Genomic DNA, 25,129 nt, shown 5'->3' with positions numbered 1-25,129 from the left:
ATTTTGGCCAGGCTGTCAAACAAAGAAATTATGAACACATGCAAAAATAAGAGAGAACCAATTAAATATTAATAACTAATTATGTTGTAGTCAATGCATGCTTTTTCCTGTGAGCTTTTTGTGTTTCTATGCGTTTAGCTGTAGTTTGCCTTTTGTTTTGCCAAATCATTTAGTCAGACAAATACCTTAAACAAGTTTAGTGTTTTGTTCTTCCCTCATATTTAAAAAAAACCCGAACTATTTTCCACATTTTCGAATGGTTTAATCAAACTTGTAGAACAAACATCCCCTCCGGACATCACTTTTGGACACTACTGTACATGTTCCTGGTCCTCTTGAATGATTCATTGGTCCACGTTACTCAAAAAGAAATATGTATTTTGCTCGGTTTCTGGAAGAACTTTTCTTTTTGCATGTCACAAATCCACTGCACGTGACATAGCACCCGCTTTTCACAAACCAATCAATTCCTTAATAATATATATTTTTTGTCCCCCTAAATATCATGTTTTAATCTGAAATATTTCACATTATGAAAGTAAAATGGGATGCGACTGATTCCTTAGGAAACTGAATGACTGAAACAGTTGGGATATCGTTGATGATAAATAATTGGACAGAGTTTGCAACAGCATATGTTTTCAGAAGTATATTTATATTTTTTACATGGTTTTAAATATTTAAAATAATTCACTGTTGAAATTCCCTGCATATATATCTTTTTTCCCCCTCTCCATTGCATTAGAGGCATTCCTGACATGTGCTGGTGGAGCAGGAGACGTCCTTATGAGGAAATCCAGTCCTGTTTCCAGCCAGTTTTCAATATTCACGAATTCTCTGTCAATCTTCAGGTAATGCCCAAATTCTTCATCAAGCCTGATTCATAAGAACTCAAGAGCTCAAATTCACACTCCAGAGATGATACTTCAGTTAAAACATGATGCTAAACACTGTCATTCCCATTTCCATTATTATTTCCAATTGATTAGAACAAGATCCAGGTTCGTTTTCAAGTCATTTTAGCATGTAAAATGTTCCTACGCAACACTAAATGAATCCTGGGAAGAGCGACTGCAGGAGCAGAATGACTCCGACCACCATCAGACCACAGAAGAACAGCACCAGCCATAGAGGGAACGATCCTGAAATATAACAGCATTATTTACACATCACATTACACGATTAGACAAGATACATGTCAAATAAAATACCAATGGCTCGATTGACCTATAAAAATTGAGTATTCCCGGGAGCGGTGTAAAAATTGTGAATAGTCAAGTCAAGTCGAATTTATTTTTATAGTGCTTTACACAATACACATACATTCACTGGCCAATTTATTAGGTACGCGTTGCTAATACCAGGTTGGACCACGTTTGCCTTCAGAACTGCCTTACAGGGATAGTTCAGCTAAAAATGATTTACTCGCCCTCAAGTCATCCTAGGTGTGTATGACATTCTTCTTTCAGACGAACACAATCAGAGTTATATTAAAAAAGTCCTGGCTCATCCAAGCTTTATAATGGCAGCGAATGGTTGTGTTGTTTTTTTTAAGTCCATAAAAGTGCATCTATCCATCATATAACTGCTTCACACGGCTCCGGGGGTTAATAAAGCCCTTCTGAAGCGAAGTGATGCGTTTGTGTAAGAAAAACATCCATATTTATAGACTAAAATAACTAGCTTCCGGCAGATTGCCATACGGCAAAAGAGTAACCCCTGACGTGATGTACAGGAGCATCTCAAGCTGAGTGGATAGTGCTGGGCAACAAACTGAAGCCCCTCTTCTCTTATTTGGAAATCTTCTGCCATTTCTCTTTAAAAATTCTCGTTTTAGACATTCGTCAATATGCATGTGTCAAGGGTTCAAGGGTCAAGGGTTACTCTTTCACCGTAAATCGATGCGTACGGCAATCTGCCGGAAGTTAGTTATTTTAGTCAATAAAGTTTAAAATATGGATAGCCGTGTGGAGCAGTTAAATGATGGATGGATGCACTTTTATGGACTTCAAAAACAGAGCAACATTCACTGCCATTATAAAGCTTGGAAGAGCCAGGGCATTTTTAATACAACTCTGATTGTGTTTGTCTGAAAGAAGAATGTCATACACACCTAGGATGACTTGAGGGTGACTAAATCATGGACTGATTTTCATTTTTGGCTGAACTATCCCTTTAATTCTTCATGGCATAGATTCAAGAAGATTCTGGAAACATTCCTCCATTTGGTCCATATTGTCATGACAGCATCGCGCAGTTGCTAAATTTGTCGGCTGCACATCAGCCCTGTTGACAGCAGGTATTAAGATGCCGATATGATCACAAGTGGACGACGCTAAACAGGTGTAAACAGGGTCTAAAACATTTTGAGCTTGTCCACTTTCGACCACTTCCAGAGGTAGTGAAAACACATTTGATTGCTTACGTAGTGCAAACACTCATGTGGTCAAAATGTGTTCGAACAGCCACAAAAGACGCCCACTCTCCAACTAATGACCTAATGCGTAAACATTATGGGAAAGCGCTCTAGCCGAACAGGATTTCAATTTTGCCGGCTGAAGACCAAAGTATGGTTTGAACCAAATTTGTACCAAGTACAATGTTCTCTCACCATTCCTGATTTCTAACACACACTCAGAGTGTTCGGCTGGCCTAGCGGCTGTCAGGGCGGAAACTAAATCTGATGCTCTCTGTGTTTTTATGTCGTCACTAGGCGTGATCATGTGTAAATTGCGTGAGCTTATTTCTTCCATTTGATTGAAAGATCTGAAAAAGCCCATACATTTCCCACCCATAGACCCTCCCCTCGAAGAAATCAGGACAGAAGCGGTTGAAAGCAGACAAAAGAGACGGATTAAAACACCAGGTGTAAACGGGAATGTGTCTCCCTCGTCTACTCATGATCCGATCGACCAAAACGCATCTTAATACCAGGTGTAAACAGGGCCCATGATGTGAATCTCCCGGTCCGGATCTGGTGACTTTGGAGGCCATTTGAGTTTAGTGAACTCACTGTCATGCTCAAGACACCAGTTTGAGATGATTTGAGCTTTGTGACATGGCGTTATCCAGCTGGAATTAGCCATCAGAAGATGGTACACTGTGGTCAATAAGAGATGGACATGGTCAGCAACAATACTCAGAAAGACTGTGGCGTTAAAACAATGCTCAATTGGTTCTAAGGAGCTCAAAGTGTGTCAAGAAAATATCCCACACTCCATTACACCACCAGCAGTCTGAACCGCTGATACAAGGCAGGGTGGATCCATGCTTTCATGTTGTTTACACCAAATTCAGACTCTAGCATCTGAATGTCGCAGCAGAAATCGAGACTCTTCTATAGTCCAATCTTCTATAGTCCAATTTTGCTGAGCCCGTGTGGATTGTAGCCTCAGTTTGGCTACAAAATGCACTGAGTTGCTGCCATGTGATTGGCTGATTAGGTATTTGAGTTGACGAGGAGTTGATGGGTGTACCTAGTAAAGTGGCTGGTGAGTGTAGTTTCAACGCTTTACAGAAAATCACGATGTTAATGTTTATAACATCTTAATGTCTTCATGCCTTTTAGTAGCATTTAGCAGATCAGAGCTTGGCGATCATATAGTTTACGAGCAATCTAGCAGTTGAGATTGGCTATATAGTGCTCTTGTGCAACTTTAATCATGCCATACTTACTTCGGTTGGACACCGCATGCATCTGACAGCGGCTGTCGACAGCGACGCTCAACATGACCACTTCATTATCCCCCTTTATGGCTTTACTTTTAGGAGCGTCAGGTAAGAACGTCAGGTCTGTGACAACAATGCCATGAGATTCCTGGATGTAGTACAATTTCTGGAGGGTCAATCAGAAGAGAAGGTCAGTGGTAAAATACTGGATCGGATTCAACACTTAGGGCCAGATTTACTAACAGCTCTTTACAGCATTACCCTCTTTAGGCATTAAAAAAACTACTGTCAGGATTTATTAAAAGACACGCAGTGATAAATTAGCGTTGAAAATTAGTTTTGTGGCTGATCTTATTGCATATGCATTTGTAGGAGTTTCCCTTTCAGATGAAGTATTTATGTGAGGAGAGTGTTTAAATGAATCATGCGAGGTGATTTACTAATGTTTGCGCTCGTCAATTTACTGGTGTTTGCGCCATTATTTACCACCCAAAAAAAGCACATCTTAAACCAGATGCTAACTGGTAGATTGTGTTGGTCATTATGGAAATGATCCAGTGTTTGTGTTCTTTAATTTGCGTGTTGTCAGTAGATCACGCACTGAACTGTCCCGTCCCATCGGCACATTTATGTAATTGCGATTTGACACTAATTTGCCCTGTTTAGTAAATCTGGCCCCTGGTGAGCTGCCTTGTTGTCTACTGTGTAAATAGGCAGCTTACTATCAAGTCATCATCATAACAGAGGTGGAATCTCATAGGTGAATGAGCTGAAATTATTTAAATAGGCAACAGCTTTGTGCATCATACTAAAAGTGCTAAAATACTTGGGTTATAATTACACTCAAATATTGAGTGAAGGTCATTTCACACCGGACGCGTAACGGAAAAGCGGATATTTTGCGTGCGAAAAGTTTGTGTCCAAACCATTCACATCAGCCACGACACGAATTTGTGACGTTTCAGAGCTCAAGCATTCCAAATCATTTGCATCGACAGCTGAGAAAACACGGACACTTCCTCATTCAGTGAAGACGAGCTTTTCATTTGATTTAAAAGACCGAAAAGAAGGTTTTGGGTGCACCCAGTCTTAAAGAACAGAGTCTGAAGGGGAGTATGCTAATCTTGTACAGGAGCTAAAAAATCATGGCCGGTCCTGCACTTACTTTCGAATGTCCGTGGGATAATTTGAGCTCCCCCAGAGACATTAGCACCGCATCTGACCAGACAAACACACACTTCAGGAACCAATCGATCCGGAGCTGCTGTGTTTCCAGTTGAGTGACAATGTAAACATTTAAGTGCCACAGTCGTACTGAGGGAAACACATTCACTTTCTATAGTCATGGACACAATTAGGTTTAGAAAAAAATCAACGAGTTTTAACTCAAAAGGTTATGTTATGGCTGTCTGTAGCCTACAGTGGGCAAACACAGCTGCATCTGTACAGATGTAACTACAACTACAGCTGTAATCTCGTGAGAAATGCGGTACCTGGAAAAGGTTAATGTTGATTGAATAGCTAGTGACATCTACTGGACATTTCGCCACCTTTGTTTCCTTGTATGTGATTGGTTGAAGCCTTTTCTGTCGCCGCGAGTGTTCAAAAAAAAAACGTCATTGAAGCTAAAAAATGTAACATGTTTTTTTCGCCGCAGCACATTCGCCATCGGTGTGGAAGCACTCATTGCACAAACAGCTGATCACAAAAATAAAACCAGTGCGCAAATTATTTGCGTGTCAAAATCGTGTCCAGTGTGAAAGGACCTTAAAACAGTGCATTCATTATTAGATTAAGAAAAAGATTTTCATCTACACTACTGTTCAAAAGATTTCAAAAAATTATATAAATACTTTTACATTAAATATAATCATTTTATTCAGCAAGGTCACATTAAATTGATCAAAAGTGACTTCTATTTCAAATAAATAATAAATAAAAGCGTTTCTTTTGAAATGTCTATTCATCAAATAATCCTGATCAATTATTTTAGTATCATTCAGATACTATTATAGTTTTTTATTAATATTTGACCGTTTTTATATTTTACATTAGTTCGTTTTAGTACTTTTTATGTGTTTTTTATGTTGTCATTTTTAAAAGGTTTTTGTTAAATATGTTTATATAGTTTTTATTACTTTTATTTTCAGGTTTATTTGTGCTTATTTTAATAAATAAAAATGAGAAATGTTGCCTTGGCAACTAGCTGAAATAAAATATATTTAGTTAATGTTTATTTTATTTGAAGCAACGTTACCTATAATAACCCTGATCCTGATAAATGTGTCAGTTTCCACACAAGTATGGATCTGTTTTCAACATTGATAATAATCATAAATGTTTCTTGAGCATCAAATAATCATATCAGAATGATTTCTGAAGGATCATGTGACACTGAAGACTGGAGTAATGATGCTGAAAATTCAGCTTTGATCAGAGGAATAAATTACATTTTACAATTTATCCAAATAGAAAAGTCATTTTAAACTAAAATATTATTCAGAATATTATTGTTTTTACTGTATTTAAAATACAGCATAATTATGCCTCTATTGTCTTAAAATGCTGCCTATGAAAGCAGCTCAATAGGTTGTGTGTGTAACTGATTCTGCTGTCTGTACCTGCAGGGAAAACGCTATATAGATGGCCACAGATCCCGTCACAGTTCCAAGACCAAGAAATGTTCCCGAGTCACTGAGGAATAACACACAACCATGAAACTCATGACAATTCGCCATAACATTAATTAATGCATAAGAGATCCAGAGATATTGCCTCTACCTCACTGTAAGACAAGATGTAACTTCATTTCCACAAGGCTTCGTGAGCAGCGGCAGGAAAGAGCGTCCGTCCCATTTGGTGATGTAGCATTGTGGGGGTTTGCGCTCCCGTTTGTGAGGGATTTGGATCGAATAGAGTCTTAAAGCATCTTTCTGGTCCTCTACTTTTGCAAACCTGTGAGCAAAGACACAATGACAAAACATCAGCGAATCAGACAGCTTCTTGTTTGTTACTAGCTGGCCCTTTACACAAATAGGGTACATTTTGGTATCGCATTCGTTTTTTTCTACAGCACTAGTGATGTCCAGTTCGCGAACGAATCGTTCTTTTTAATGAACAGACTGAACCACCTGAAACAGTCTGTGGCCCGAGTCAGCACAGATCTTACTCAATCTCAAGAAGTTACTCAATCAAAACTCACTTTTGGACATGCCTGACTCAAAATGGGCCAGTATTCAGGAGTATATGATCTAGGGCTGTCACTAACGATTATTTTGGTAATCGAGTAATCGGACGATTAATTTGATGATTAATCGAGTAATCGAATTTTTGTGTGCGCTAATAAAAATAGACCTGAGCAAAGACCTAAGCCTTTAAAATGATTTAAAATGCATATATAACAATGAGGAAATAATATTTGCTTCAAATAAAGTATCAAAAAGCAAGTAATCATATGGTTTTACAGAACAAAACTGTTAAAATACACAATATAAACAATCGTCATGTACATCATGTACTATAATATGACTGCAGAGGGCGCCAAACGCCTAGTGATTGTTTAATATATGGCCACTTCTTTATGATAGCATTGCTACAGCCACTGTGATTTCTTCAAAAGAACTATGTGGACATCAAAACATGCAAACTCAGAGCGAGGGTTTAAACATATTGGCGTGGGTTTACAAATCTGATGAAATTCCGCACATTGTGCTCCCAGATACTGAATATACACACCGATCAGGCATAACATTATGACCGGTGAAGTGAATAACACTGATGATCTCTTCATCACGGCACCTGTTAGTGGGTGGGATATATTAGGCAGCAAGTGAACATTTTGTCCTCTAAGTTGATGCGTTAGAAGCAGGAAAAATGGCCAAGCGTAAGGATTTGAGCAAGTTTGACAAGAGCCAAATTGTGATGGCTAGACGACTGGGTCAGAGCATCTCCAAAACTGCAGCTCTTGTGGGGTGTTCCCGGTCTGCAGTGGTCAGTCTCTATCAAAAGTGCTCCAAGGCAGGAACAGTGGAGAACCGGCCACAGGGTCATGGGCGGCGAAGGCTCATTGATGCACGTGGGGAGCAAGCCGGCGGAGGCAGTGATGCTTAGGGCAATGTTCTGCTGGGAAACCTTGGGTCCTGCCATCCATGTGGATGTTACTTTGACACATACCATAGGTACACAACGCTGCAGGTGCGTGAAAATTTGATAATGTGTGAATCCAGGTTCTGTTGTTGTTGAGCTGTTCTGTATGCTGCTGTTTGCATGGTAAAATAAACCCATGAGAAAAAAAAAAGGTATTTTTAACTGATCAAAGATAGTCGTCAATTGTATTTTTGTTTAATGCCAATTCAGTATTATAATCTTATCAGTTAACGGTTGATATTCGGATAATGAGTGGCGGTTGTCTGTCAGGAAAATGAACCGAAATGAGCACGCCTAGTAAGGAGACATTCATTTTAATCGTTTATTAATAAACTAGAGTCTGTGTTGGCTGCAAAGATGAAGTTGACGATGCGGACTCGTCATCTCCGCAGTAGTGAACATGTGCGCGCGCGCCTATAGAGGGAAATGCACCTACAGTGTTTCCCCTACAATGTATTCACAGCGGCGCCACTGGATTTTCAGCGCCACTGCAAAATCTTCACATTCACTTACACACTGTAAAGGAGAGAGAGAGATTGACGATGGCCAGAGAACTAAACAAAAATGTAGTCTGCTTACACTTTCACAATATCACAGGGCTGTGATATTAATCTTATTTTATTTTCGCTTCCAAGGATTAAAAAAAGATGATATGAGGTAAAACTATTATAAACTATGCTCGCGCATCGTCTAGCACAACTTCCTTCATTTCTCCCCAAACATGCATTTAACGTCAGATTCAGCACAATCCGTGATTGTTGTCAAATGCACTCTCCACTTTGGCTAAATTGCAGAACGTGTTTGATTAAATGAAAAGCACAATAATCCGCGCAATAGACGCTGTTTCCAAGTTCAAGGCGGGGGTGTGTGTGTGCGCGCGCACGCTGCGAAACGGACAGACTTGCACATAGCTTCGTGTGCGCGACTAAACCATCAAATACACAACAAAATAGCCTATATCTCAAAATGACAGGCTTGGAGAGTATTCACTTAAACACAGTTTAGCTTAAATGGTCGTAAAAGGGAGAATGATATTAGATCTGCGTCTTAAAGGGGCAGCATCTAATAAAATTAGTGACGATTGAGCCATTAATGTGAATCAACCAACAAAAGGCAAAGAGAAAATTACTTCTTTTTTTTTTACCTTTTTATTAATCATATGTGTATATATATATATATATATATATATATATATATATATATATTTAATAAAAAGGTTAAAAAATACACCATGTAATAATATTTCACAATATTAGGCTACTGTTTTTTTCCGCTATTTTTGATTAAATAAATGCAGTCTTGATAAGCATGAGACTTTTTTGCAAAAGTTTTTTTTAACATTTTTTTAACATTTTTCTTACATTTGAGCCCTTGCCCCTTAGGAACTTTCTGCACGTCCCTGCAGGTTATTGAAGTAAAATAGGCTATAAGCTAGTCACCTTTTAAACTAATGAAAAGCTTCATTTGGATTTTAATGTTCAAAATGTCTATTTCTATCCACAAAACTTGCCAGAAGTCATGGTTTAAGGTTTTTTATTTTATTTTATTTATTCCGGAGGTGCATGCCCCGGACCCCGGACCCCCCGACGAGCGGCTTGGCAACAACCTCCGGCACGTAACAGCACCGCTGCTGGAAAAAATTCTAGGGGAAACACTGACCTTTCATAATCAAAGTATTTGTTTCGATTTGAATTGGTTTGTTTAAACGTGTCCCTGGGCGTAACCGCTGAAAACTAATGTTTTTTCCACCACAGCTAATCGTGCTGCATGCTTATTGGCTCACTGACATTGACGAGATTAACCCCTTAAGTATCGAAATTTGGTATCGAGTGGCAAGACCTTTTAAGATACTCGATAGGCAATTTGGTCGGTACCTAAAAAGTATCGAAAACGATACCCAGCCTCAAGGATGACCAACAAAATATTCAATAGATTAAACAAACTGTTCTGTTGTGTAGCGGGCCAAGTTGATGCTTCCTCAGAGCTGACTGCTTTACTCTTGTGTGTCACGTGACCAGAGTGTAATCTCAGCTTTTTCGGTTAAAAAAAAAAAGCGTTATCATATCTCGATATTATCGCAAATGCGATTAATCGTTCAGCCCTAATTGTAATCAAGGACTTTTTTTACTTGAATCTAATTGAGGAATCATAACAGACCTAGATCTCATGATGCTGGTTTTTGCCAAGTCATTCAGCACTCCAGTTAGTCCAAAATGACTCAAGCCCTATTTTTTTGCCTATTCATGGAAAGCGGCTGTCAGGAAGTGTGCACAACTCGCCTGCATGCCTTGTAGCGGTACATCTTCTCTGTGATGTGAGGCATGCTTTCATGCCAACACAAACCCACGGCCAGCTGATCGCCGCTCCACACGCTGCACGCGAAATCACGGCCAACCGTTACAATGTGCTACAATCAGAAAGAGAACAGAACACTAATTGGACAAACCACGTTTGAAGACATCATAAAATAGCCAATATCAGCACTATAGAGATGCAGTTCTTACTTGCTTTAATAACTATAAAAAAAAATCTTCACAAAACACACAAGCTACCTTTTTATCAGGACTGATGTCTATATCCTCCAGTTCATCATTGTGAGCTTTGAAGCTCCACTTCTCTTTCAAAGAGGGAAACTGCAAAAGAGAGGAAACGTGTTGAGGACAGTGCTTGGAGAAAAGTGCACAGACTCATGGGAGAAGCTCACCTCCCACACTCTGACGTAGCCATCGGCCCCTCCACTCAGCAGAAGCGTGAGGTCAGCGCTGAAGCGCACACACTTCACACAGGGGTCCTGTGGGCTGAGGTCTCCCTGAACCGCACCAACATCCTCCACTGAGATCTGAGGAGACTCCTGCTTCATCTGGGGTGCGTCTCCTCCTCCTCCTCCATCTCCGTTCTGGCCTTTCCCGCCTCTCTTCCTGGCTGCACCTTTATCTCCAGATCCTGTTAACACGTGCCATGGTAAAAGGTACATCAGACACATGAAAATAGATACACATGACTATGGACCACTTTCACAGACTGTGATAACGTGTTTCCACTGTTATTAACATCGTAACGTTTTTTTTACAATATTAAAAATTTTTTATGTTTCTGAAAGAAGTCTCTTCTGCTCATCAAGGCTGCATTTATTTAATCAAAATACAGTAAAAGCTGTAATATTGTGAAATATTATTACAATTTAAAATACAGTTTAAATGTATTAAATTAAAAAGTTAAAGATCCTGTTCTTCGTGATCCCATTTTTCAAAATTGAGTTAGTGTGTAATGTTGCTGTTAGAGCATAAATAATACCTGTAAAATTATAAAGCTAAAAGTTCAATGCCAAGCGAGATATTTTATTTAACAGAAGTTCCCTTTCAAAGCCTACTGCGAACGGCCGGTTTGGACTACATCCATGTACATCCTGCTTTAATTACGTCAGTAGAACAGTTTGCTGACTAACCTCCTTGTATAGTGTGTTTGTCGCCATGTCAAGACGCTGTTATTTTCATCCCGGAGTCAAATCACCTTTGTTTGGCCTTCAGGGGCTGTAGTTTGAGTGCGTTCATCTCCCCGTTATGGTAAGAGGCGTGACCTTTCCAGGCAACGTGTGCTAAGCTGCTGTCGAATCACAACACGGGAACCGCTGGCACAATCAGAACTCGTTATGTATTTCTGAAGGAGGGACTTCATAGAACGAGGAAATCCTCAAGCCGTTTTTAGGACAGTGAAAACAGCGGTATACAGATAAGTAAATTGTGTGAAAAATACTGTTTTTTTACACGCGAAACATGAACACATGTTATATTGCACACTGTAAACACAATCAAAGCTTCAAAAAAACAGGAAAAACGGGACCTTTAATTGATCTGTCGGTAAGCCCCTCCCCTTGAACGCAGATGAGCCAATGGCATATGAGTATCAGTTGCGCTGGGACCGGAACTTGGACATCTTTAGGTTTCAGCGCCATAGAGAAACATTGGAAGATCCGAAGCTCTCATCGGTTTGATGGTGTTTATGCTACAAAAACGGTAAAGCGATGTGCCTGGGGTACTGTAACACTGATTCCAGGTCTCCTGAGAGAATTTTCTGGTTGTCATACTCTCATAGGTGTAATGAACTGGGTTTTTTATATATATATGCCGCACTGAAGACTTGGAAGTAAACGCCCACGGCTAGGATTGGATAAAAGATTAGCATATTTAATGAGCTTCAGCTCCCCTCAGTACATGTGGGGATTGTTTTGAAAGCGTTTGGAGAAATGCTCACAGGGCTCGAAAAATATCTTTATCAAACAAACACAATGATTCATCTCTCATCCACCCGCGATTGATTGGAATGTTATTTCTGTATCATTTTGCTCGATCATCAGTGAATATAACCGCGAACCGTACACACACACACTCATATATTTTGTGCGTGAGTCCGTCTGAAAAGCACATAGCCCCGGGACTTTGGGCTTTGCGAGCTGGTGTAACAAGTCTGAGTCTGATCACGAATGAACCAATAACACCTTCTCCAGCCTGTGGCCGCGTGCTAAGGTATGTAATCAATAGATATCAAACTATCTGTAACAATGCAATACTAACACATATAAAAAAAACAATTACCCCTTTTCCACCAAGGCAGTGCTAGAGCTAGTTCAGAGCCAGAGCTAGTCCCAGTTCATAGTTGGTTCGAGGAGCCTTCTAAGAACTGTTTGCTTTTCCACATGCTCTGAGAACCACAACAGAGCCAGGTCTTACGTCACTGAATACGTCTCATCTTTCTCAGCAACGCTAGCGAGGCAGCGGCAGTGTTGCCAAGTCCGTGGTTTTGCCGCGGGCTGTTTTTTCATGTCTGCGGGTTGAAGCGACCCCAATTATGTGATATTTAGCCCCGGGAATGCAAATTTTAGTAGGCAACCATGCCAAAAAAACACATATTTTACCCCCAAATGTGATTTTTACCGGGGAAGCCCCCCTGAAACGCGATTGGGCTTGTTTTGAGTAGCAATTGGGCGGGTTTTGTTGTGAAAACATGGCAACCCTGGGCAGCGGGAACCTGGCAACCCTGCGCAGACCGATCCACGTATGATATATAAAAAAACGCATGAGTGAATCAAAAGCATAAGGAGTCAAATGTTCTCGCTGGACTCGTTATCATACGTCGATCGGTCTGCAGCCTTCCGTCAACAAAGCAAACCTTGCGTTACTATTGATTCACATGGCTTTACGATCCTACATCGGCATCAAAACACAACGAAAACAGCGAATCCAACGCATTCATGCAGTTTGGCGTAATTTGTATAGACGGAGATTACAAACGAGCAGCAGCTGTTAGCTCCATTAGCAGCTATTTTTAACAATGGCGGATCTCCAGTTTGTGTTGGTCTTGTTGACGCCGCCCCCAGCGCCTGACGTAATCGGTTCTTACTTCTAGCCCTGTTCTAGCCCAGCAATGTTTTGGTGCTACTTAAGAACCACTTTTCCTGGCTCGGAGCTGGGGCTTTGGGTGTGGAAACACAAAGAACCGATTTGAAACTAGGCTCTGGCTCCGATCTAGCTCTAGCACTGCCTTGGTGGAAAAGGGGTAAATATGTCTGCAAATCCAGTCTCGACCTGTATCTTGTTTACAATCGATTCCGCATCGTTTAGCTCCACGAGTCGCAGGGCGGATTTGAGGCGGTGCTTCAGCGTCCTACTACGTCAGTGGTCGACATATTCTGAGATCTCTTGTTTTCTGGGCCTGGTGTCAATAAAAGCTTTTCTTTGACAAACAAGGATGTTTTCAGCTCTGAAACTTACAGGATATTCTTATATCACGATGAACTTTTATATACCAAAGGCTCAAAGGAAAGTTGATTTCTCAATTCATCACTCCTTTAACTTGTGGTTTCAGCTCATCTCAAGATCAAAGACTGCAATGCGAGAGAGAGCGGCATCAGCACTGGTGATATCATTTAGTCTCGCTATTTTTAAAGGAAGAAAACACCATTAAATGTTCTCAAAGCCAAGCGCAACAAATAGCAGAACGAGCTGTAACTGTTATGTGCGTCTAATGCACAGCGCTCGTGCTCTCTGGGTTGCGTGCTTTCATTGATTTGCGTAATTTAAATCTCACACTTTAATTACAGGCTATTCATAGCTCATAACTTAATAAAACAAGCTGTGTTACTTTGATGAATGAAGAGCTCAAAATGTAGATCTGTATGTGCAATGAACTTTATCTGAATTAAACACAAATATCTCTTGCGTTTCCTCACACTCCAGCGTTTACGCCTCCATGTGCTGCATAGGTTGTCGACCCTGGTTTAGGTTATTTAAGAAATGTCATTTTGCTCATTTAAAGCGACCCACTTCATTGTAGTTTATATGTTACGATAGCATTGCATTTAACACTGAGAATGTGAATAATTTTAATGTGACGATCGGGTGTGGATATCTAAATCAGAGAAAATCATGTACGGGTTATGGTTTGTTTTTAACAGTGGATTTGGTGACCCCCTCCAGGGTTCCCACTCTTTTTCAGCAACCATTTTCCAGTACTTTTCCAGGATATTTTCAATTTTACTACGACGGGAATAAAAGACAAGGATCATGCCAAATATTGCTTTCTAAGTCTTTAAAAGCCGTACAGTTTTTTGCCAATACTTAACAATCCAGCATTTTTCAATATGAGCTCTTAATCATACATTATGACTATGGAAGCTTGTTTACACCACAGAATAGAAAGAAAAGGTAATTGAGACTTTTTATCTCGCTATTCTGACTCCCTCGCAATTGCGAGTTTACAGATTTGTGATATAAACACGAAAATTGTCGCAATTCTTTTTTCCACAGAATTGGACTTTATAACTTGCAATTGCAGTTTAGATCTCACAATTCTGAGAAAAGAAGTCAGAATTGCAAGATATAAACTCGCAACTGCGCAAAAAAGTCAATTGAGAAAAAAAGGTCAGAATTGCGGGTTTATATCACGCAATTCTGACTTCTTTTCTCAGAATTTGTGATATCTAAACTGCAATTGCAAGTTATAAAGTCCAATTCTGTGGAAAAAAGAATTGCGACAATTTTCGCGTTTATATCAGAACTATATGTGTTTATATTGAGAACTTATGACTTTTAACTATTCAATCTATTAGTATTTTATCCTTCTTAAATTATCTTAACTGTAGCACTTTGAGATTTGTTCCAAATTTAAAGTGCAGTACAAATAAAATGTATTATTATTATTATTATTATTATTATTATATCACGAAATTCTGACTATATCTTGCAATTCTGACTTTATAACACACAAATGTGACTTTATATCAAAATTATGTGATTAGGTAGCAGCTTACGAGTTAACATTCACTGCATACATTTGAGCAGTTAATAGCATTAGCATTAGCTAAAGGCTGCAAGTGGCAACACAAGACTAAACATCATTATTCAAAATACTACTCACACGCATCAAACTCAGCATTGCTGAACATGTGCTTTCTGCAACTAGCGCTAATTGTTTGGGCCAGCGATAAACTCTTTATACTCGGCTAAAGAAATTTAATTTATTTTTTTCCCCAGACAACAACAAGATTTTCCAGGACATTTTACATTTTCTCTCATTTTCCAGGACTGGAAAATTTGTCATCAATTTTCCAGGTTTTCAAGGTTTTCCAAGACGAGTGGGAACCCTGCCATCTCTACTTTTGTTCTTGCTGTTGTTCCAAGTTTCCTTCCTGTCCAATATTTGTTTGCTTTTTACAAAAGCCACAAAGCCTTCAGAAGACAGTAAAGGCTTGTGTCATGCCAGAGCTGAAGCTGAAACTTGAAAGTTAAGTTGCACAACATAAATGCAATGTTTAGGCATTATTATTTATATTCCTATTATTTTGATTTATAGGTTGTAGGTTTAATAGTAAATTAAATAGTTAATAGTAATTTTAAATTCATTTTTATATATGATTTATTTTAAAATTTGTATTATATATATATAATTTGTATTTGCATTATAATATGGCAATTGAATGCACTGTATTGTTTTTTTTCACAGATATTAATGTATGCAATTTCAACAATAAAACTAAAAAATTTTCTAAAAAGGAAACAAATTAGTTGTTCATTTTAAGATGCCCGTCTTATTTTCTCTTGTATATTTAGTATTGCTCTATAATAAAGAAAAAGTACTTCTTATCAGATTACCCGATTAATCGATGGCAAAATTGGTAGAATACTCGATTACTAAAATATGCGATAGCTACAGCCTGAAGACTGGAGTAATGATGCTGAAAATTCAGCTTTGATCACAGGAATAAATTACACGTTACAATATATTCACATAGAAATCAGTTATATTAATTTGTAATAATATTTCGCAATATCACTGTTTTTACTGTATTTTTGAATAAGTTAATGCAGCCTTGGTGAGCAGAAGAGACTTCTTTTAAAAACATTAAAATATTGTAATATTTCCAAACTTTTGACATGTACTCTATATATTCATTAAAAAAGTGTACATTTATAACAAACTTCTTTGTGTTTTATTGCCTAGGCATTAAATTACAGAAGCTGTTTCACTCAGATATACGTCACAATAGGGAAGAAAAGACGTTCACAATCGTTTCATGCTGATCTTAGTGTTTCTAATACAATGATGGAGTGATGGCATATGTGGCATCTTTCTCCCTTCTGACTACCGTCGTCAAGCTCTCGATCATTTTGTCCTCTTTTGGAAAGACATAGAAATGCCACTGTTGATTTTTTCTTTTGATATAGGGCCAAATGGGAATGCAACGATTATATTTGTTGTAGTTTCCATTCACCACTATCGACTATGATGACTTCCGAGAACCCTGGGAATGTGAAAAGGGTCCATTAAGTCATTGGTGTTTTGATTTCGCCTCTACTGACCATCTTTAGCTGCAGGTATCTTTGCCTGTTTGGCCGGATCCTGACTGAACTTCATCAAGCTGCAGCTGCCATCCTGTCCCGCAGCGATCACATCTCCGCCCAGACACATGTTCATGGTGGCTCGTGTGTCCGTCTCATGAGTGTGCAGCAAGGTGGCGCTGTGCACACCGCCAACCAGCTCTAGACTCAGGAAATGCTGCAATGAAACGCCAACAATTAAATAAATACATAATCTTTGTCTCCCCTATCTATATTGTTTTTCTATAAAACAGATAATCATAAATATTTGAAACCAAACATGCCCTTTTTTCTCAAAAAAATCATGCATAATTCAACTTTGCACCCTTATAAAAACACCGTACATATCCTAAGGGCTGTCCTTTAGACAAACAAATAAATAAATAAAATAAAGTTTGCATATGCATTTTGTTGAGTATCATATTTCATATATCAGGCTTTTATGGCTCATATAGTATGATATAAAAGAATATGAAGCTCACACCCAAAACACTTCAATTTTATTCAAAAGGCCCAAATGCAGATGCTGAGATATATATATATATATATATATATATATATATATGCCCAAAAATAAGGTGAAATTCTTATGCTTGTAATGTAAATAAATGAAATCTTTCTAAACGGTATATAGTGACTATTAACATTAAATGCATATACAGTAAATCATATCAATATCACTCTATATCTGCCCATAAAATGTCTTAGTAAGATGATATTTAAATGTTTTCTTTTATGATCAAAGCTCTGTAGTTTTTACTAAATCACTGCAATGTGATAAAATGATGATTGAGAGATTAACAAATAAAAAGCCTGATGGATCATATCTGATACATTTGAACATTCATTTTATATATATATATATATATATATATATAAAGATGTATGGATAATCAAGTAAAGTTGCTTCAGTCCATGACCTGAACGTTTGAACAACCTGTTAAAGGCACAATATGTAAGATTTTTGGATTATAATGGTATGACCAAAAAGTTATATCACTGTATTTTTCTAAATTATACCGGTTTCGCGGTATATGACGGTATTTTTTTTCCATATTTTTCGGTATATCGTCTGTTCAGCGTCTCTCTTAACGAAGATGTGGGTTTATTACTGAAAAAATAGCGATGTAACCCCATCGTTGCTGAGAAATATAATGTAGTGATCCACTAACTTAGCTGTTTTATTGCTAAAAGTCACTGGGCGGCGTTAATAACAAGTTTCTGTGCTCGTGAATGTGCAGCACACTTTTATTTCATTCCAATTAAAATCATTCCGATTGAACGATTCTGTGGACAGTTTACACGAGACGTTATCTAAACCGATCTGGTGTTGCTTTAAGAAACACCTCAGTGAAATAAATTCTTCTGTCAGGCGCAGGTGAAGTAGAAAGTTCCTGGGAAAAACGCTGTCAGATGAGATGGCCAGGCGATGTCTGTGTCATTATTCCAACATTATCTTCATAACTTGTTACAAAATAAAAAGTTATACACTTCAGAAATATTAGTGTATCCTTATGAAAGCAGTGTTTATATGCAGCATTTTCATTTGGACTTTTAAACCGATTACAGTGCTCCGTCTAAACACACCTGAAATGAAAACAGCGCATTAATATAGAACGAGAATTCATCTGACTTGGAACTACCTGTGCATTAAACGATTTTATTGCACACCTTCCAGCCATTCAAAATCAAATATTCAGACAGACCATGGCATAAATTACATTATTGTTCAACTAAAATGGTTTTGTTTGCACTAATAAATGCTGCAGCCTACCAGCTGCAATAACCAATAAAACTTTGTTCCGTGTATTTTTTTCTATATAGTCATAAATATCGTTATCGCAAATATTCTTGAAATATCGTGATATCATTTTGAGGCTATATCGCCCACCCCTAATGAGACGTATATAGTGACGCAAGACCTGGCTCTGTGGCGGCTCTCTAGCAAACCGGTTCTTAGAACAACGCCGAACTAGCATTAGCACTAGCTCTGAACTGGATCCCGGTTTATTCTGGTGGAAAATGGGTTGTAGTAGCCGTTGAACGCATGCACAGAGTAGCATTATAACTTTCAACACACCCCATTAATGTATCTAATACGATAAAACAGCGCTGTGTACCCATGACCGGAAAAAAGCGGAAGGGCTTGTCTGTGGCATAATAAATGCTCCGTGAAATCCAGGCATCATCAAGCTACGCCTTTGTTTTGAATAAGCGACCGCTAGCAGCAACAAATGACATATTGTGGCTTTAAAAAAAAAGTACAAACTATTAAACAGACGATAGAAGGCATGTTGCAGATTAAGTGCAACAGTTTTTTCTGAAATGTGATCATGTATAAATGTGTGTGAATGGCTAAAGACAGTACCACTCCATTCTTGATGCCAGTCTTGGACGCGCCTCCTCCTCCAGCTGTGATGATCAGTCCCGTCCTGGGGTCGACTTTAACAGTGTAGAGAGGGAAGGGGGCTCTGTACAGATCAGGCGCTCTTCGTTTACCCATGATGCTCTCTGATCTCTGGACTCCGGTCTGAAAGTAAATCCACAAAACCAAATCAAGTTCTGCAGAACCGTAGGGATGAAACGATTACCGGTTTCACGATAAAATGTAGTGACGGTTAGTAATATCGTATAAAATTTAATTATCATTAAAACCGCGTGTGATTATCACGGTTGTGAAAACTCGCGGTAAATCCTGTCAGTCTGGCGCACCGCTGTTTCTGAATGAGGAGAAATGGCAGAAGGCAGTGACAGCACTCTGGGGATTGTTCAGCCTCTAAAAGGACCAAATCTGAGGTTGTTCTATTGAGTTTATGAATGCAATGTCTCATAATCAGAGGTGTTCAGATTAGCCAGAGTTTTGTTCAGAGCGGCTCTCACTCGCTGAAATCTACACTCAGAGCAGATTGAAACGTGCGCTGTACGCTGGAGATTCACTCATCATACAGTGATTGACTGTTTTTGTTCTATTTCAGCAGCGAAAATAGTTTCAAACAAACACCGCAGAACCACAGCGCATCTGATGTGACTGGCATAAAGTTGGCGAATTTAGGGACCGTCTCTAAAGTTACACACAACATTGGTAACGTTATACACGTTTCTGACTTCAATAGCGTTTGAAGAGAATGACAGTCATAAAACTGACTGTAAAGTGATCATCTAGGTGTCAGGTATGATGCACACATTTTGATATTTAATAAAATAAACTGCCAAATCATATGGAAATATGGATATGCATTATTTCTCTAGGATACTGTTTGGGCTCATACACAAAATATGCTAGATTGAAATGCGTCATTGCTGAAAACTGATGAGATTATTGCTTAAGAATATATTTACAGAGATAATATTAGAGATTATATTTGCGACAAATTATTATTATTATGCGTTGCTATTGACGACGGCCATTATAAGGAAGGAAATCCCACAGAATCTAGCTTAAAAAAGTGCATAGAGCTGCTTTAGTTATTTGTTGTTTGTTGATTTTCAAATATAAAACTTGTTGAAATGTGTTCAGTGTGTGCATCTGTTCTTTTTGAACACTTTCATCTCATTTCAACAAAACCGTGATAATATTGATAACCGTGATAATTTGGGTCACTATAATCATGATGTTAAATTTCCATACCGTTTCATCCCTAACTGCATTCATCTCTTGATATATTGGATAAACAATTAAAACACATTTTCTACAGATCATATTAGTGACTTTGAAGATGAATGAAGAGTGGTTTGAGTTAATGCTGCCATTTTTGCTATTGGCATTTTAATAGGAAATATTACAGGCATTTCCTCTTTTTCTTCTTTCTCTCGAGATAGCCGATTCAGAACATCTGCCGATTCCAATACCGAAAAATAAGGGTACATAACTATAATATTAGAGCTTAAAATTAAAATTAATAGTCCAAACTATTTTATACAACTGCTATTTATTTTGGATAAAGACTACCGAACATTTCAGCGGTTTCAGTTCTATATGTTTATCTCCCTCTCTTGCCGTACACATGTATGTTTGCTTTGTATCTTTAGTGAGTTTTTCTCACTATAGTCCCCTTTATCTCGCTCACTGGGGTTGTAACAATATGTTGTGTTTATTATGTCACACTTACTATTTATCTAACAATTTAACAATTACAAATGGATTTTAGGAAGGGGGTCCCTTATAAAATGCTCATCCTATTTGGGGGTCCTTGCCTTGGCATCAAAGTTTGAAAACCCCTTGTTGCACTGAACTGTATTTTCCTTTTTTGAAGTGATTTCAATCATATTTCAAGCAATTCAAAACCATTATGGCATCAGCTGAAGGAAATAATACATTATTCATCAGCTTTAAGATATCAGCCACATTTTCTTATCAGGCAGATAACGATAACACATAAAAACGAACATAAATCGGACGATATCGATATGGTATATCATGCATCCCTATTAAAAATATTAAAATGAATGAGCAAAGATGACGGTCAATGGCCTACTTCAGCTCTGTGTTTCCATCCTGTTATTGCTTCTGCTCATGTGCAAATAATAATAAAGCTGCAATCAACACGGCTTCATTTCGGAACTTTATCAGAGCTGAAGGAATTGAAAATAATCAAAGATATATGATATTTGAAATCCAACAAAGAAATTTGCTTTACTGTTGTCAACCCACATTCCTTATCAGAAGGGCCATCTGGAAGACGATAGAGAGGCCTGCCGGACAAATGTTTTCACACCTTTAGTATAGTGTGTAGTATATAGGGTTGGGAATCGTGAGAAATTTTCCGGTTCCGGTTCCGCCTAACGATTCCGGTTCCAATTCCGGTTCCATTAAAATTATTAAACAAATAGTGGTAAAGGAAAAAGGCACAATACGCAACTCAAACAATCCATTTTGTGTTTATTACTTGCTCTAAAATTTATTTACAGGTTGGCAATGTCAAAAAAGTCCTGTACTGTACATATATTACAGTATTAATTAAGCCATTCTTGCAACACATTGTTTTTCAAATGAACACCTCTGAAATTGTCTTATTACATTTTATCTCTCTGTCTCTAATAAATATAATTTATAACTTGGTTTTATTCAGTTATATTTATTAATTAGTTGTATATTAATTTAATAGTAATTCAGTTATTCAGTGAACTTGTAAATAATAAATTGCAATTCAGCAATACAAAGGTAATTGTGCCTAAACCACTAAACCGCTTACCTAAACCACGGTGACTCAACGGTTGACAATATATATATATATATATATATATATATATATATATATATATATATATATATATATATATATATATATATATATATATATATATATATATATATATATATATATATATATATATATATATATATATATATATATATATATATATATATATATATATATATATATATATATATAGGCCTTTCACTATAAATCTGGTATAAGTCCTGTGGCACTCTCTGCTGTAGCAAATGTTTTGTTAAATTGCTAGTGCAGCCTCCTTTGCATGTTATTAACTTTTCACGTGTTACATTTTGCTTCATTATCATTCATTCTTTGGAAATGAATCCATTGTGACTTTCTCTTCGCCATGCTGGTGGTCAACGAGAAAATATCTGACGCAAAACCTTAAATGTGTAGCGCGAGGGCTTTCAGTGCTGAACTGCGTTGCACTCCTGGAAGCGGCAGGCAACGTAATTAATATTCATGATGAGGTGAGCCAGGGTTGCCAGGTTTTCACAACAAAACCCGCACAATTGCACAATCGCTTCAACCCGCGGACATGAAACACAGCCCGCGGCAACAGTGGAAAACGGGAAAGCGGGAAAACCACGGACTTGGCAACACTGGCTGTCACTCTGATACGCTTCCAGCGCTTCGCACACACATTGCACCAGAACCGTTTTCGGAACCGAAACTTAGGAATTTCGCGCGGTTCTGGTATTTTTCAAAAATCAGTTTCGGTTCTGCATAAGAACCGGTTCTCGGTTCCCAACCCTAGTAGTATAGTATAGTAGTTTAGTATAATTTGGTCTGATTGGTCAGTGTGAATGTGTCATGTGTGAGTTTGGTCTGATTGGTCGTTTTAAATGAATACATTTGGTTTCAGTCACATGGTCAATGAATAGATAAAAGAAGGTTGGAACTGTTGCTATTTCTCTTTTTCTCTGGCTTTTTGCTCTCCTTTTCTCTGGCTCTTGAGGTCATTGGGGCTTCTCTTCTTTGCTCTCTTCTTCTCTCTCTCCTTCTCTATCCCTCAGGTAACATTTTATTCATGCGGTGTACGATTAATGGTATAAGTTTATCATCTCATACATCCATTTTGAAACTATTTTAAGTGTAACCATAACCAGATTTTGTCATTAAATCCTTTCTATTACCAATACTGTGCTAACTAGTTTTGATTTGGTATTGACTTTGAAGTGCTCCCTATTGCAATACAATATAGTCTCATTATAGCAACGTTCTCCCACATATTTTGCTATTGTAACTGCACTTATTTCCGTCGTTGGTATAAGTTGCAGTGGGTGGAAATAGACGAGAAATGTACAGTTTTCTTCCATCTTTCTGATAACGTTTCTTTAGTCGTTCGGTAACCCTCCAGCCTGAACACCTGGAGGAGTCGACACTTACAGAGCCTTTTCTGAAAGTATAGTATAGTTTTAAAGACAGATTTCCTTCTATTACAATAGATATTTAATATATGTGACCCTGGAGCACAAAACCAGTCATAAGTCGCACGGGTATATTTGTGGCAATAGCCAACAACACATTGTATGGGTCAGAATTATCTTTTTTTTTTTTTGTATGCAAAAAATCATTAGGATATTAAGTAAAGATCATGTTCCGTGAAGATGTTTTGTAATTTTCCTACTGTAAATATATAAAAAATGTATTATAATTAATAATACGCATTGCTAAGGACTTAATTTAGAGAACTTTAAAGGCGATTTACTCAATATTACGATTTTTTTGCACACTCTCCAGATTTTCTCATAGTAGTATCTCGTCCAAATATTGCCCTATCCTAACAAACCATACATTTAATCAGCTTTCATATGATTTCACAAATGACCCTTATGACTGGTTTTGTGATCCAGGGTCACATAGTTTACAGAGTCAAAGTTATTCCATAACAGGATTGAACCAGACCACAGAGACATCCATACATCACTGTATGAAGTTATTCATCAATATAAACACTGAATCTGTGTGTTTTCATTCACTAGAGCGCCTTCATCTGCTCCCTAATCTCTTCAGATCAATTTGACAGTCGCATTCCCTGTCATCCTACACGTTTGAACACTATATATACAGTTTCAGCGTTTAAACTACTCCATAAGTATCTCTGTATATTGTCTTTGTTCGCTATCTCAGTCTGTCTCGCGAGGCTCGCGCGCGCGTCGCAGATGTCAGTTAAAGCGTCAGTGTTGATGTTAAAGTCTCCGCACCTGAGTCTGCCAACGCACTCCAGTCTCTTACTCCAGATACTCCAATGTTTAGTGGACATGCCACTGTCTCTTCCCACTGGATCTTTCACAACATTTGTCAAAGAACCACCATCCACTTCCTGTGTTTCCCTAGATACACGTCAGCACAGCGTCATATCCTACGCGCCTGCGTGTCGCGCGCATGGTGTCACGCGCGCAACCGTAATAAATGTAGTAATAGTGCACGAGGAAGTCGGAATGGAGCAAACTTGTTTGAAAGGTTGTTGAATCTGAACTTTATAGGCCTGCACAGATTTAACCAAGCGCTAAAACCCTAGTACGATTTTGAACGGGTTGAATAGGCCTACATAAATTGAGTTCTTACAATTAAACAAAATTTAATTAATTAATAATTTAATTTAATTACGTACTTGAGTAAGTAATAGCCTAAATATAACATACATATGTTATAAAATAATAATACAAAATGATTTACAAAAGATCGTGTTTGTAGCATAAAGTGCTATATGCAAATGAGAAGTACATAATAAAAATGAACCATGGTAAAATGCATTTTTTGTTATTTTTAGTGAGTTTAATTTTGGCTACTATAGCATTTATTTATTGAAATACATTTTGAAGAGGGGTGTGTGTGTGTGTGTGTGTGTGTGTGTGTGTGTGTGTGTGTGTGTGTGTGTGTGTGTGTGTGTGTGTGTGTATAGGTGTGACAGGTGAAGTAAATAACACTGATAATCTCTTCATCACCTGTTAGTGGGTGGGATATATTAGGCAGCAAGTGAACATTTTGTCCTCAAAGTTGATCAGGGTGTCAGGGTGCGTTCACACTTGTAGTTCGGTTCGTTTGGTTAGTTTGGTCCGGACCAAAAAACAAAAACAAAACATATAGTCCTGGGGCCTGTACCATGATGGTAGTTTAACAAACTCAGGGTTACAGGATTAGTTTCGAGTTGACAAAACCAAACCAATCTATTCAGGCTTTGTTGGTCCCGTGATGCTGATCATCCGCTTTCTCTGT

The 25,129-nt window shown here is 38.1% G+C and overlaps 1 protein-coding gene across 1 annotated transcript; it reads right to left on the bottom strand.

The window, feature by feature from the left end:
• Window positions 1–634: 634 nt before the first annotated feature.
• Window positions 635–24,274, bottom strand: preb (prolactin regulatory element binding). Its single transcript, XM_079836161.1, has 10 exons — window positions 24,115–24,274; window positions 19,057–19,218; window positions 16,671–16,866; window positions 10,520–10,758; window positions 10,368–10,448; window positions 10,095–10,222; window positions 6,451–6,624; window positions 6,291–6,363; window positions 3,676–3,835; window positions 635–1,142 (listed from the first exon to the last, which is right to left on the bottom strand). The coding sequence occupies exons 2-10, from the start codon at window positions 19,189–19,191 to the stop codon at window positions 1,048–1,050; spliced, it is 1,281 nt and encodes a 426-aa protein (XP_079692287.1). The 5' UTR covers window positions 19,192–19,218; window positions 24,115–24,274; the 3' UTR covers window positions 635–1,047.
• Window positions 24,275–25,129: the final 855 nt, after the last annotated feature.

Source organism: Gobio gobio (genome assembly GCF_949357685.1).
Source record: "Gobio gobio genome assembly, chromosome: 15".
NCBI classification, from domain to species: Eukaryota; Metazoa; Chordata; class Actinopteri; order Cypriniformes; family Gobionidae; genus Gobio; species Gobio gobio.
The sequence above is the reverse complement of the archived record's forward strand: the minus strand, read 5'-3'. Positions and strand labels throughout refer to the sequence as shown.